Source organism: Diprion similis, chromosome 4, assembly GCF_021155765.1.
Source record: "Diprion similis isolate iyDipSimi1 chromosome 4, iyDipSimi1.1, whole genome shotgun sequence".
Taxonomy (NCBI): Eukaryota; Metazoa; Arthropoda; class Insecta; order Hymenoptera; family Diprionidae; genus Diprion; species Diprion similis.
In genome coordinates this window covers 17685451-17701059 of record NC_060108.1, presented here as the reverse complement: position 1 = coordinate 17701059, position 15609 = coordinate 17685451, and the positions used below count along the sequence as shown (strand labels likewise).

At 36.9% G+C, this 15609-nt stretch overlaps 3 protein-coding genes across 4 annotated transcripts; 1 reads left to right on the top strand and 2 right to left on the bottom strand.

The window, feature by feature from the left end:
* Positions 1-691: 691 nt before the first annotated feature.
* LOC124405608 (mitochondrial fission 1 protein) lies at positions 692-2887 on the bottom strand. The gene is made up of 4 exons (XM_046880638.1): positions 2789-2887; positions 1674-1883; positions 1303-1408; positions 692-1211 (listed from the first exon to the last, which is right to left on the bottom strand). Exons 1-4 carry the CDS (start codon positions 2831-2833, stop codon positions 1120-1122), a joined length of 453 nt encoding a protein of 150 aa, XP_046736594.1. The 5' UTR covers positions 2834-2887; the 3' UTR covers positions 692-1119.
* A 405-nt stretch (positions 2888-3292) lies between these two features.
* Positions 3293-5995, bottom strand: LOC124405630 (cell division control protein 6 homolog). Of its 2 annotated transcripts, none has more exons than XM_046880675.1 (4): positions 5589-5995; positions 4226-5144; positions 3888-4105; positions 3293-3817 (listed from the first exon to the last, which is right to left on the bottom strand). In XM_046880675.1, the coding sequence occupies exons 1-4, from the start codon at positions 5901-5903 to the stop codon at positions 3584-3586; spliced, it is 1686 nt and encodes a 561-aa protein (XP_046736631.1). In that variant the 5' UTR covers positions 5904-5995; the 3' UTR covers positions 3293-3583. The 2 variants fall into 2 exon arrangements, with proteins under 2 accessions (XP_046736631.1, XP_046736632.1); XM_046880676.1 differs by having other exon boundaries at positions 4226-5146; positions 5612-5995.
* A 414-nt stretch (positions 5996-6409) lies between these two features.
* Positions 6410-13625, top strand: LOC124405430 (mediator of RNA polymerase II transcription subunit 15). The gene is made up of 12 exons (XM_046880308.1): positions 6410-6581; positions 6705-6792; positions 6918-6969; positions 7136-7330; positions 10634-10908; positions 11005-11187; positions 11274-11389; positions 11458-11540; positions 11685-11846; positions 11989-12274; positions 12422-12524; positions 12600-13625. The coding sequence occupies exons 1-12, from the start codon at positions 6520-6522 to the stop codon at positions 12930-12932; spliced, it is 1938 nt and encodes a 645-aa protein (XP_046736264.1). The 5' UTR covers positions 6410-6519; the 3' UTR covers positions 12933-13625.
* The last annotated feature ends 1984 nt before the right edge of the window (positions 13626-15609 follow it).

The following is a 15609-nucleotide window of genomic DNA, read 5'->3' as shown; positions in this document are numbered from 1 at the left end:
CTTTCTCAACGTTCTCCGTGAGAACCACGCGGCGACAACCGACTGATCGTCAATTGTCAATCATCGATTTCGGATAACACCAATTTCGTGTGTTGCATGCAGATCTTTGCGGTATTTTCGAATTTTATGAGCCGGTAATTTAGAAGAATGGAACATCTTACCAGATTGCAAGCCTGCATACATGCGAAAAGCGCCTTGAAGCTGATTAGAAACTTCGCACGAACTCTCTACCTGCGGTTAATGCGCGATACATTTCGAAAAACAAGTGACTGAAGATCGAAAAACTATCGTCGCACATCGTTTCTACTGAGGCGGTCGCGCGCGTAATTTGAACACGTTAAACAGATGGATGTCAAACGTCCAAGGTGATAGATTTTTTGTTATTATAATAGAACTGAACTTTTTGTAAAATATCGGAAATAAATACGGAAAGTGGGATTGGTTATTAAAGTAATGATGCGATAATTACTGGTACAGGAAATGCAGAGAAGAAAGAAACGCTTCTTTGTTGGTAACTTAATGGAACACAAATTTTATTCAGGGTTCCGTAAATAACATAGATATGATCATTTTACACTGCAACTTCATTCTTATATACACAGCCTAAAAGTAGCATAAATATATTTAGTATAGTATGAATAGTCGAATTATATATTAATTTACGCGTACAAATTGAGACAAATTTTTTTTCTAATTTAACATTAGATAAAGTTGAGGAAGCTATACAATAAGAAGATAATGCTTTGCTAAAGATTTTGGAATGTATCCAAAACAAGCATTCATAACTACTACGGAATTATCGTGACGTTAATCGCCTATTTTTGACTAATACGAACTGTAATTCATGATACAGTAACATTTTTCAAGAAATCAATTTTTTTTTTAAACCAGTTCAAATACATAAGTAGAAAAACATGGAAGGCGATTTTTATTTAACCTGAATTGAAAATCAATACGAAATAATGGAAAGAAAACACATTTATTTTTAATCCTTATTATGCAAACATCATCACTATATATGTATTAGCATAATTTTTTACTCGAAAATTATCACTCTATCTCCCGTACATCGTTTGCGTTTAAATATGATCAATGATGCACAGACTGTGACAGTGTTCATTAACCCTTCTTTGCCATTGCAATTCCTAATCCCAAAATGCTTGCAAGTCCAATTATTACTCCCCCAGCTACTGCCATGCCAACAAGTCCCTCTTTGGTAAAACACAGAAAAAAAATTTCAGGTAACAGTTATTTGTGTATAAATATTTTCAATATATTATATTAAAAAATTTTTAGTCTTACCCTTTTCCATTTTTTTTTTTATTGTAGTTTCTAAATGCTGGACCTGCTGGTTGCCTGGTTCAATTTGCAGAAACGCTCTCACGTACGACAAAGCTTTGGTGTACTCCTTAAAAAAAAATGATATTCAGATATGTTATTGAAGCTCAAATGCGCGAGTTTTGACACTTCAAACTCCTTCGTGAAAGATAACTGGCAATGAATTTAATTTGAGCAATTAAATTATATTGAGGAATGTTAAGAAAGTAAAAACTTTTACAAAGTTATCTTGACACGCAATAAGATTTGCAAAAGGTATGATCATTGTCTACTCAATGATACAAAGATAAATTCCATTCTTTAATATTATTAATATTCAATTCAATAAAAAATACTTTTATTCTAGCATTTCCAATTGCTAGGTAGTATATGCAGTCACGTTTCAAAGCCTCTCCTTCTTTGTTGAACAAATCTTCAAGTAAGATAATTCCTTTTCGAATATCTGCCGAGTACTTGCTTCTGACAAGACACCAGGCATATTCAAACTGCGCGTTTTGGGTAACATTCGAAGCGTGCAGCTGCTCATGATAAACTCTTTCAAATTTCTGTAAACAATCATAGTGCTCAAACATACATTTATTGGACAACGATTGAACATATTTATATACACCATCGTATTATCTATTAAAGCCGAGTAACTATCGCGACGTTTAGTGAGTTAGTTACTCGCTATCAAGATTCAGATATAGGCAAAGAAATGTGCTGAAAATGATAAAACGAAGTCAAGAGATGTGTAGGTTCGAACTTGTTGTGATGAAACATGAGATCTAGAAATGTTGGAATAATAAAAAGCTGCAACATTAGGAATAATCACGGACTTCAATTGCCAAAGTCAATTCAGTTTGGAAAACCAAAAACGATTAGAAAAAGGTAACTCGGTAACATTTTTCACATTTTCACTAGCATTTTTTTTCCTCTTCTTAATCTTTACGTGAGTCACGTTATTTTGAAATGATTACGAATCAGTGACGTGCGTGACATGCCGTTCAATAGATACGCTTGGATTTTGTTTGAACAAACGGATGCCGGGTTAATACCGAACTTGGCCCTACGGTGAAGGGACTGAATATTAGGATTAAATCTGTTCGATGTCGTCGGTGAATCGATACTTTGAAGGTTAGGGTGGTACGACTTTGTCGTGAATACGCAGCGGGATTTTTTATTAAGTAAAAATGTATCACTGGAGTAGCAGCTGTTGTTAGAAGATAACGATTCGGAGAACTGATAGAACACAATTGTTAGCACGTCGCGTATTTAAACGCGATCTTTAGGATCTCCTATTATTCAGTTTAGACTGTTAACCTCGCCTAGCTGCGATCCCGGAGTAGAGACGGCGATCGTAGAGATCGAAGGACGCTTCAATTTCTGTCAAATTCACCCTCGACACGTGCCATAACGTATTATCGCCATCGCGATATTATATTTTGCATTATAAAAAATGTTAACCGACCTTTAAATCTTCCGAAGAAACCACCTCGTCCAGTACGTCTTCCATGTTTCCGATGTCACGCTAGTCGTTAGTCACCTCCGTCAAAAACTGCGACTATCTACCGACCCATACGCAGATGGATACCTCAGTTCCCTCTCTCTTTTCCTTTTCACCATGCACCGATCGGCGTTGATACTGCCAAGCGTTACACACGCGAACAATTTAAGTACATACATACACCTTATGTTCCTGTCGATAAGTTTACTTTACCGACAATTGCGTTTCAAGGGACAAATCGTTGGAAAATAATTTGTTACCAAACTTTTGGAACTTTGTTGGAGTTTGCTCTCGATCAATGGGCCAGTAAATAAAGACATACTGAATACGATTTCATCTTTGTACATAAATACAGTAGTTTATTCATCCAACATTTAGCATACATACAAGATGTGGAATTGGTGATTACTAAGCAATTAGATTAATTCATTAGAAAGAACAAAATTATTAATCAGTCAGTATGGCGTGAAAAAATATTACTCTAAGAGCGTGTCAATATTGTTTCGTTTGACTCGTGCAATTCTGATAAGTCGATAAACCGATTTCGATGATTGATAAAATAATCGATAATAAATAAAATTGATTGAAAAATCTTACAAAACGTTGTCACGTGCATTCCAAAAACGCGCGAACAATCCAAGTGGCACGAAAAATAATCTCTGGTCAAACGTAACGTCAATTAAAAATTGTTCCTAATAAAAACGAAAGGCACTCTACTCTTGTCCATTTATGATCCTAATAGACAATCTTTGAATCGTTCTATAGACAAGATGCGTCATTTAAAATTTCTGACATCATAGTTTTATCCTGCAACGCTCCTCCAAGTTCGTCCTGGTCCCACTGTAGATGTACCTTGGATAATCTGGGTTCCTTTTTACCGACTATTCTTAATACACCGCGAGTTTCGACGAGGGAGCACAAGCTAACGAACTCGGACATGTCGACCATGTGTATATTTCGTTTCTTGCAAACTTTTTTGTACACCTCGTGCAGCTGCAAATAGAGAAAAAAAATGAATTCCATTTTTTCAGAGTTCATTATCAATATTCTCGAGTTCAATTACCATTCCAATCGTCACATCCTTGTTCTTGCCCTTATTAAGAATGAGCATCAGCGAACACAATAGCAGCTTCTGCTGCAAGGGAAATATACTCTCTTCATTGTTGACATTCTGGGCACCTCCATATACACTGTTCAGAACCGTGACAACTTCCTTCAAACCAACCGATTTCTCTTGAGGTATCTCCTGCTGTTTTCGTGGACTTCCAACAGTGTTACTACCTGTAATACCAAAACCAACTCATGTCATATCGATGATAGCACCACAAGATGTTTCATTAAAGATTGTGAGTAATTTTTAAACTCAAAAGCCCCGAATTTTCCAATATCCAAATTACTCACCGTTGTCATTGCAGGGTTGTAAAACCTGAGCAACTCTTTGGGCTTCTGCAATCTCTATGACTCTTCGACTGATATCCAGAGCCTTCCTAATATCCCCAGAAATAGCTGCAACCTTAGCCGCTAACATTTGAACAGCTACTCCATTGAGAACATCAGATACATTTGCCTCTTCAAGTCTTTCGGTGATAATATCGACTATCTGCTTTTTAGAATAAGGTGCAAAATGCATCAATTTTGGCCTGAGTTCACACCTTGCTTGTAGCCTCGGAAGGATTCTATCAGTGAGGTCCAGAGCGTTTGCTATTCCAACCAGAACAAGTTTGGATCCCTCTTTAGAAGGCCATTCAAAAATTGTGTAGAGAACCGACTGACTTCTGGTGGTCAGCTGGTCTATTTCGTCGAGAACAAGTAAGAGCATTTGATGCTTTGACTTTAGGTACTTTTCAACGGTCGACTTGTTTGCCTTCTCACTTTTAGCAAGATTGAGACCTAAATCTTGAACGATTTTTGCGTAAATAGCACCAGCTGATTTTATCGCCGTGCAATTAATATAAATCACTTTAAACACTGCCTTGAACTCTGGCTCGAGCATAATCTTTGACAAAGAAGCAGTTTTCCCTGTCCCTGGGGGTCCAGAGACATAGAGAGAACCGGAACTAAAGTTCTTCAAGCAATCAGATATAAACTCTCGCAATTCTGTCAGCTCTTTTTCTCTCCCAGGTAAATTCACTGATACTGAACTATGCAGAGCTTGACGGGCGCTCTGAAACTTGGAAGATTTAGGAACTCTTTTATCTTTCGATTTTTCCACATCTTCTGCGACACATTCGATATCGAGAATACTTAGCAAATTGGATGGTGTCGTCGAAGAGAATGATTCCTCAATTTTTTTCTGCTTGGGCGGAGTGGCACCATTTTCGTCTAGAACAAAACACGGTTATAAATAACCATATGTCAAGATTTTCATTACATTTTAAGAGGCTACCCTGGTCGACTTTTACATTGACGTACATATCTTCAGATAGCAACGTCCATGTATTTTAAACGCAAAAAGGGGCTCAACATTTTCATTCTATACACAATTCTGAACAAAAAGATTCCAATACATTTTTATTTGATGCAGCAATAGAAAATGGCACGGAAACTACGAATTTACTACTGCGATTTAATAGTTTTCAGGCCATTCCTTTATTGTTGCATGAAACAAAAATGTATTGGGAGTCTTTTCGTTCAGAATTGTGTATAGAACGGGGCTGATAAGCCTGTTTTTGCATTTAGAATACGTAGCCTTTGATATCTCAAGATATGTACGATAACGTTAAAATCGTCTAGGGCAGCCCCTTAAGAGCTACGAAAAAATCATACATAAATGGTCAGATTTCTTACCTTTGTTTTTTCTTGGGGTCGAAACTTTGTCGGTTGTATTTCGCTTCCTCGAATTTTTTACCGATGGTTTTCTTATGGCGGCATTTTCTGCGTCACCATCCGAGTCGGAGTCGCTGCTCGTTAAGGTTACGATTTTTTTAACCGTAGGGATGTATTTCAATTCGGGAATTTGTCTTAACGCCGCATTACTGAAGTCCTCTGTCACAACTTTCTCTTTAATGCCATAAAACGACGTAGTGTTCGAGCTTTTTTTCCTGATATTAAAAGGTATAGTTGCTTGTCTAGTAGACATTTTGCCTACACGTACTGGTGTTGCTTGCAATATGAGCACAAAATATACAGTAATTATCGTCTGTTTACTTTCACTGCACTTCACTGTTTCAAATGAATTTAATACAACACGTCTGATTTATCATAAGTTGATATTACGATTGTCTCGACAACACGATATGACTTTGCGGATTTATTCACTACCATCAGGCGTCAATGACAACTTCATTCTCGAGTACTCAGCCGTTCTTGCTAGTCGCTGGCATGCATACTGCGTCAGCTGTTTCGCGGGTAAATTACTTCGAAAACGCGGGAATTGCCTTGTGACGCAACAGGTCACGCATGCGCAGTAGGAACTCGCTGTTTATTGGTTCGTTCTATTCCGCACTTCACTTCAGAAAGACGTGAAATACCAATGTGACCAACTGTGGAACGATATATACCTTCAGCCGATTTACTAATTGCGACCAGTTGGCAGCACTGGTTGGTGCAAAAGATGAAACATCCCAAAATAAGTACCGTCTTATTGTAGTGTTGGGTGGTTAGACGGCATTGAAAATCTGATCACGGCGTGTAATTGCTAATTTATTAAATATTCAAAGTAACATCTGATAGTAAATTAATTCAGTGGGTCCACTATGGCAGCTGACGAAGGCTCTTGGCGTACGCCGGCATTTAGGCAAAGTGTTGTAGCGAAGATGTGAGTTTATCCGTAATATTTTCTTGTGTGACACATCCTGACAGGCGGAAAAGACTTTTGCAGTAGCCACACATCATTTTCCACGTTTTTAATATCTGTTCATTCTCGATTTTACCATTTTAGCGATGAAGCGATCCTTAGATCGGGGATGCCGACTTCGAAAAACAGCGTAGAAATGGAAAATCATGTTTTCCAAAAAGCAAAAACAAAGGTTAGATTGTTCGTGTATTTTATTGAAATTCTTATATTACGGTTGAAACTAATTGAAAATACTTAAATTACTAATCATCCTTCTCCACATCTGTTCACCACAATTCATTAGCATTTAATTTCTAGGAGGACTACCTGGGTTTTGTTGCCAGACTGATACTCCACGTCAGAGAATTAAGTAAGCTTTATCAAATGAATATTAATATCAAAATCGTTGGCATTATCTTACACATGCAGTTACAACGCTAATTTGTTAATATATTTTTCATCGTCATAAATATTACAACTGTTTGTAACAAGTTTCACACATCGTAAACCGGACAATCACAAGCACCCACTTTCAGATACCAAAAAAACTAGCGGTGGTATGGCACCTGGAACTGGAAACGCCGGGGGTCAAGGTATGCCAGATCCAATCGGAGCTCTGCAAACCCTGGCTCGCCAAGGCACTGGAAATAACCAGATGCTGGGAATGGGAGGACCGGGTCCTGGACAACAAGGGATGGTACAGCAGCCTCCGCCTAATACGGCAACAAATTGTTAGTATGAAATTATATAAATAAAATTTTATGTACAGAGAGGGATGAAAAGGACTGAATACCATTTCCCAGTAACATTTCTATTTGGGAAGACTTTTCAGCATGTTTATTTGTGTATAATGCAAGGTTATACTAAGAAGATTGAACTTTGTAGATAAAACGTGACTAGGTTGGTTGTATGTACGATCAAGGCTGACTCTGCAAAACTGAAAAACATTGGATTTGCTGCTTGCACAGTACACATTTTAGTTATGTCATATTGTTTGGGGAAAAGTGCTAACACAAGTGTCTAGATACACAAGTACTCATTTTAGCTGGCTCATATTCTTTTTAGCAAAAAATGCAAGCGCAACATTTTGACTTGAGAATGTCTCAACTGAAGTTAAATAGTCAGATTAGAGCGATTTGTTGGAAAATTCCTGTGAAAATCTAAGGTTCACTTTTGTACCTCATTCCGACCAATTTAAAAACTGCTATGGTGAAAGTGATGAAGAAGCCAGCGGTAGTTATATTCTTCAGGTTTTATCCCTCGATCAATTGATCCCAAACATTTTGCTCCATGTCGTAAGGTTCAGAGAAAATTAATAGCTTTTGAAGGTGATTTAACAGCCAGACAATCGATGGCTGAATATACCTACCCTTACTGGAATTAGGGCTTATGCTTGTAATACATAGTTGACGTTTATTCAATTACTTTTTCACTCGACATAAGAATTGCCATTTTTTCCAGATTCCGAAAGTACTCATAGAAATCATTAGCCACAATTATTTTTAAAATAAGAGAAGATTGATAAAAATTACAAGAAAATCGCATAATTTCAATCATTAAAAAAATCTATGTTTCCAATGAAACAGCAAAAAATTTCGAATATATTTGGAGTTGTTCTTTGTGAAATGTATTATCTACAGATGAAGTGAGAATTCAATTAGTCGCTGTCAGATCCAAAAAAGTCTTAGGAATTCAAAGAATAATTCATAAACAATATATTTTATGATTTTTGAAAGATTGGTGAATAAATTATCAAGAGAAGAATCATAAGTAAGTATCTTATAAAGCAGCTTATCACAAGTTTAGAACATACGTTGTTTTTGGTTGAAAGTTGAGAACGTAATTGTAATTGACCAATTTTTCAGATATTGGCCAAGAAACTAAGTAAGGGAATTCAGAATTCAATTTCATGTATATGAGATGTCAACTGAATGAAACTATTTTACCCTTAAGAAGTTGAGGGTATATGAAAAATGATAGATGATTTCAGTGTCAGAAAAAGAATTGTTCTTTTGGAGAATATGCATGTTCAGATATATGTGGTAAATAAAATTGTGCCGCTTATACAATTTATAATGATAAGGAGCATGGATCAGTTGATTGCCATTTTGAAAGATGTCGAATAATTAGCTTAGAAAAAGATAGCAGCATCGCTCCTGCATGGATGTAGTTTGTCATCTTTTTGATGAAATGTAAAAACTAACTATCTATTTTACCCAGTGTTCAGAGTTATGCCTCAAGATTTCATGCAAGAATTTATGAGTTCCATCGAAATTACTATTTTTCCGTGATTTTCCACAGTTTTTAATCATTTGTAATATTTGAAATTATCAGCTCGTGCTAATGACATCTGTTGGTGTAACTTAGTATCTACTTGCAACTACCTTACCGACTGATAACGCTATGCCGCGTGCCATATGTATATATATCTTATTAACCCATAGGGCAAAAAGTTGTTGAAACAAACTGCGCAAAAAATTGATAATACACTGAATTCCATGTGTTTGACTTTTTCATGGAGAAGAAATTCAAATCTGGATTCACCCTTAATTACTAGGAGAATTTTTTTTATTCATTACAGCCATCGTCTAATTGATTATTTTTTCATACATTATAAACGAAACGGAGTGAAAGAGAAGAAGAAAATATGCAGCGGAATACAAACTTGTACTATGCACAATATGCAAGTACCATTGAAAGTGATCCGTGTTATGATTCGGAGAATTCAAGTGCAGCTCAGAGTCTCCGAGAATCACCGTCGAGACAAAGTCTTTATAAATTACTGGATTTTAGAGATGCAGAGTTGATTACCCATCGCAGATGGGTACAAAAAATAAATACCGAGACCACTCTTAAAGAAAAGGTGGAAATATTTACAAAAATGTCTGTACGTTTGACCGAGGAAATAGTTAGATTTAAATGCCACCTGGAAATAGACGGACGGATATTAAAACACTTTACACTAAGATTAGTTATCACCTACCTTCCAATTCTTAGGAAATGGTTATTTAGTCCTGGTCGATGTCAAATACCACCTTCGATAAGCTTCCATCGGCCACTGGAGGTTTTTCATAATCCATTGAGTAAAAAGGTTTTAACCAGTGTCGTAAAGATTCGCGAAGATGCGCTGAGCTTTTTTCGTAAACAACATTACTTTCACTCATTTATTGCCAAGGTTGAAAATGATTACTTAGATGTAGTAATTCAGTTAAATGAAAAAATGACAAAAATGGAAATCGAAATGAGAGACAAAGCGTGGCCACCAGGTATTCTACAAACAAGTATAAGAGATTCGCTTTTGCTTTCATTTAATTTTAATGTATATACTTCGATCATCTCTGTTGACTTCATGTTTCATTACTTTTCGAAACTCCGAGACGACGACCAGTGTGAGAATGATCAAATTATTCAGAGAAGACTGGGCTTGATTAACACGTCCACGTTGGAGGAAGTCTTCAGCAGAATTATGGAAAGAGAATTAGTCGGGGATCGTTATGATTTCAATGATTTGAGCCAGTACTAGCACCTGGAATGATTGAACCAGTAGATATTGGCTTTTTTTCTTTCTAATCGTCCTAAAAGATTTCTGTTAAATATCTATCACTTCTTCAATCTAAAGATTTCCATGCTTTTAAGAATTGTCTTTATTTTTGAAAAAAAAAAATGTATCATCTATGTTATTTTGTACATTAATTTATACAATCCTATGTATCACCGTAATCATGTACTAATCTATTTATTTTCAATTGATGAAATTTGTGTGAATATATTATTTGTATTTCTATTCCTTACAATTTCCGGAGCTTACTTCCATTATTAACTGATAGAACGATATTCTGACCTGGCTATGGACAAATTAATGGCTCACTAATTGTAATATGCTGTATTGAAACAGAGTGATGCTGGTTAATGGTTTTCAGTCCTGGCACCCTCGAACTGTGTATGGCAGTTAGCCATTCACTGGTAAATATTAGTTCAGATAAATACAGTGTAATCTGAATGCGAGTGACCAAAACTTTTCTGACCATGAACAGTGCTGCAGAGTCTGAATCAGCGTCCTGGTCAAGCAATGAGCATGACGGGAATGCAGAATAAAATGGCAGGGATGGGAATGATGCCTGGACAAGGCAGTGGACCGATGGGCCACATGGGCCCGATGCAAGGAATGCAGGGAGGACCAATGCAGGCCCAAATGAACCAGATGAATCAGGGAAATATGCCACAGCAAATGAATCAAATGGGTCCAGGTCAAATGAACCAAATTGTGCAAGGCCAAATGGGTCCTGGACAAATGCAGCCAAACATACAGGTTCGTGGAAGTATTTGGTATTTGTATAAAAGATGTTTGCAAGCAGTTTTTTGTCACTGACTGGTGAGTCGTTATTTATTTAATTTATCTCTCAAGGGTCAGATGCAGGGACAAATGACGGGGCAAATGGGTAACCAGATGGGTGGACCTCTCGGTCCTGGAATGCAAGGAGGAATTCCACAGCAAATGAATCAAATGCCATCGCAAATAAATCAAATCGTCCCGGGGCAAATGGGTCCTGGACAAATACCTCAGCAACTGGGACCCATGCAGCGTAAGGTAATTGAACTTGAAATTTTACTGTGTAGAACAGTACACTGAGACAATTTAATTTTTGACAAAAATCGTGTGGCTCGTATTAACAGCCTGCGGAAGTGATGAATTTGGGTTTTTCTGCAACACGAAATGTGGCTCCGAATCAGTTTTTGAGACAAAGTCCTTCTCCATCCGCTCCGAGCCCTGCTGGACTGGCACCTTCAAGGTACTTAACAACTAATGAACTAATACATAAAAGAGATAGGATGGTGTAATGAAAATTTCGCTTCACAGTAATCAAATGGTCGCTTCACCTGCATTGGTACCATCTCCGAGCCCACAGCATGCTATGATGGCCGGACCTCAACGATCTGTAGGTGAGCATAAATTTGGAATTTCAAATATTGTAGTGAATCCAATCAATATGCATGTTTTCATCACGCAAACAATCCTGAGTTACATTTCATCATTTCAAGGACTCACTAACGTCATTGACAAGTTATTTTCGTACATTTTCGAAGGTATGGCTCCTTCCCCGAGTAGCTCGCTGAATACTCCAGCTGGGATGGGAGCTACTCCGAGTCCATTGCAAGAGGACCAAGCATACAGAGACAAGGTTCGACAACTGAGTAAATACATAGAGCCTCTCAGAAGAATGATAGCAAGGATGGGAAACGAAGGAAGTGAGTTAATGTCGTATTAAACATGGTCCAAGGAATGTAATGACTATTTGTTATACACCTTTTCATGTGCATCTCATTTTTCAATTTTGGTTTTAATGAAAAACTTATGACAATATTCAAAAGTCTAGCGATACGATTTCAGATGTGGACAAGCTGAGTAAGATGAAAAAGCTCTTGGAGATATTGTCGAACCCCAGTAAACGCATGCCGTTGGATACTCTATTGAAGTGTGAAGTTGTACTTGAAAAGTTGGACTTCAAGAGAGGGGATGGAAGTGTCGGACCCCCAGTGACAACTCTAAAAGAACACCACTTCTTTAGTCCTCTTGTAGACGCTGTAAACAACCATCTCCAAAGTCCAGTAGCCAATCATACATTGCAAAGAACATTCGGTCCCTGTTTAGAGGCTTTGTTTGGCCCAGAAATAAAGTAAGTAGTTTTTTCTTTTGCTTTTTCAGCGAAAAATATTGCCAATTTCTTGATAGGTGTTATGACATGATTTTTAGCGAATGATGAATCAACCATTATCATAGCGCCAGAAATTTTAACGAATTTGATATTATTTCTGTTCAACAGAGGACTACCTCCCCCACTGAAAAAGCAGAAAGTGGAGGAACCGACGAGTGACATACCAGACGTTTTACAAGGAGAAATAGCTCGTCTGGACCAGCGATTCAAGGTAAAACTGATTCCTAAAATTTTTATGAGTGTCATACAGCATCTCAATGACAATTATTATTTCATGACTGATCAGGTGAGCCTAGATGCTGCTCAGCAAAATGGCTCGAAATGTATACAGCTTGTCTGCTGGCTTGACGATCGGCATCTCCCCTGCGTTCCACCAGTATCTGTAACAGTTCCAGCGGACTATCCTCTGACAGCACCTCGTTGTGTAATGGCACCTCACGAGTACAACACTACGACTTTTTTATGCGCCGTCCAGAAAGCGCTTAATGCTCGCATATCGAAACTACCCCGACGATTCTCTGTCTCACAGCTATTAGATACTTGGGAAATGAGTGTACGACAGGCGAGCGCTCCAACGCAGACACCTGTATCGGCAGCAACAGTGCTTATGGGGCTTTAATTGGTTTAATATGCTGGTAAGAGTGCTCAGTAATCGTAGAAATCTTGATTATCCTTTTCATTCTATTTAATATGAGATTTACATTGTAAGTGAAACAATCTATATTACCTATATATAGTTCAATCAGCCTGAAAAGTAAGGTAATATTATACATCAGTTCCTGTTCAAACTCAATTAACATTTTGTATATACAATTTTCCATAATGTTTATACTTTCGTTATACATGTGACAACAATTAGCAATAAACCATTGATTAATGGTAAAACTTCTCAATTATTCTATGGCAATTTCTTTAAATAAAATACCTATAAATCTGCTATAAATACTAACGAGCAGACGAGACAAGATAGTTTTGCAAGCTAATTGAATTCGAATGATTTATAACAGATGGCGCCGCTTCTGAGGTTTTGAAGTTTTGTATGACAAAGTTTGCATTCAAGTACCCAAAGTAGCTCCAAGATTTTTCTATAGTATTTTTTTGACATCTGTATCTTTCCACCAGACACCCAATTGTTATATATTTTTTAAATTTATATAAGATAAATTATGTATACAAAATGTGGTATATAAACATGACTAAAAAACTCGGTAAATAAACGTGTCACGGTCAAACGCAAGTCTCTGTATTGTAAATGGTCCACACAGAGTACGAACAGTCATGTAGTAAGTAATATATTTGCAATACGAACAGACAAAATTAAACACACATTTCCAAATATCGGGTGTAATGGAAGTCTTGGCACGAATAGCAGCTGGGCGAAACGCGGTCCGGCAAAAATGTTACGTCACTTGACTCGATGGAAAAACACGCGCAACCTGTACTTCTCGGGTACTTTCGTTTTAGGCGATACACCCGATGCCATTCATTAAATTTATCTCACGGAGAGTTGTTAAATATTATCAACCGACGATGCACCTTTGTCTTTTGATGCACCGCATTGCGGCTAGCTTATCAGGAAAAAATAACAATTCTAAGCCTCGAGTATTATTATTTACTGGTTGTTCAAATGTCAAACGAAAAGAAGGTATATTTTTGATGCTTTTAAATAATTATTTCTCGTATCTCATTCTTCGAGATAAATTTTTTATCTGATTAATTATAGATGGGGGAGCAAAAAAAAAAAAAAAATCGCTATGACTTGAAACTTGACTGGAAGTCTGTTTAAAAAAAAAAACGATCGCAATTCAAACATCAAACCAACAAACGAATTAAACACATGGGTTATACCTATGTATAAATTAATCGACAGTGATTAAAATGAATGACAGGTGCACGTTGGCTTCACGCACTGTTCCGCGTGAAAGCTTCCGATATGTTAAATATTAGCAATAATGAAGTACTTGATATATTATTGCAATGCTCATCTATTTTTCTGTTCCTTTAATACACATTTTGATTTCCATGCAATAGAATGTAGTAATTTGCCGAATCAGTATATTGAGAAGAGATATCTACCACCACATTTTGTAAGTTGTACCCTAAATCTGGGTTATAATTTCGGTAAAAATATAATGTATTGGAATCCTGATAGATAATATTCTGCTCGTCACGAATCCCAATTGCGGGCGAAGCTTGACAAAGTTTGCCCGTCTATAAGCGATATACTTAACGCAAATCGTTTTTCCGAAGGTCAAGCACACGTGTGCACGTCTCGACAGCGGGAATTGCAAATACCAAATCATTGCTAAGCTGATTACCGCTTGCATCTTCTTTTATACTGCTTTTAGTATAGTACATATGCATATTTTCACGAATATGCGATATGGAAAGATTTTTGAACCACGAGACAGAATCATTTTCACATTTAAAATTTCATCTCACTTTCAGTCTTCGAGAAAAGAAAATAAAAATAAAAATTTGGACTGTTATTTTCCTCGACAGGTGTTCTCCGTTCCGAAAATCGTAATTCTTCAGTATATTCAAGGTGACAAAATATTGTCACCCCGTACTTAGTGTGGGCCACGTGCCTATAGGTGTATGTGAAATTTGATATGTAAGAGATGGACGGGAGAAGCATGCGTGAGCAAACATCTCCTTAGTACACACAACGCACACATATGGCATGCGTATTTACACATATACAGCTAATCTCAAAGTTTTGCCAAAATATTGTTTTGCAAATCAACTCCAAGGCCTCGGCTCCAACTTAGATAACTAATATGCGTATGTATGTACATAATATGTTTATCCAGAGATAACCAACTCTCTTGATAATTAACTGTCACTGCAATACTCTCATTAATTAAAACGGTTAATAATAATCTTTATCGCAAATCCTGTCTTTACTTTTGATATTACAGATTAAGAAAATCATACTTTCATACTTATTTTCATACTTATCTTTCTACAGGTGTTTACAGGAACGAGGTAAATGCCTACGAAATTCAATTATACCTGTACTAATTGTAAGACGTTAAAAGGACGAAACGCGGAAAATAACAAGCGGCCTGACGGTTCCAAGTTTACGGAACAAAAAAATATTAATATCCAATTCGAAATTCGAATTACAAATTCAAATTCGTGATTGACGATTCAAAATCTCTTGGATACCATATTACTTGCAAATATTCCGTTTTTTTTTTTTTATCTCGAACCACTATAATGGATCCACCACCATAAATTTTGGAATTCTGACCTTGAATTCGTCGTCGGTGGCCCTAAAAACTCCGACTCTT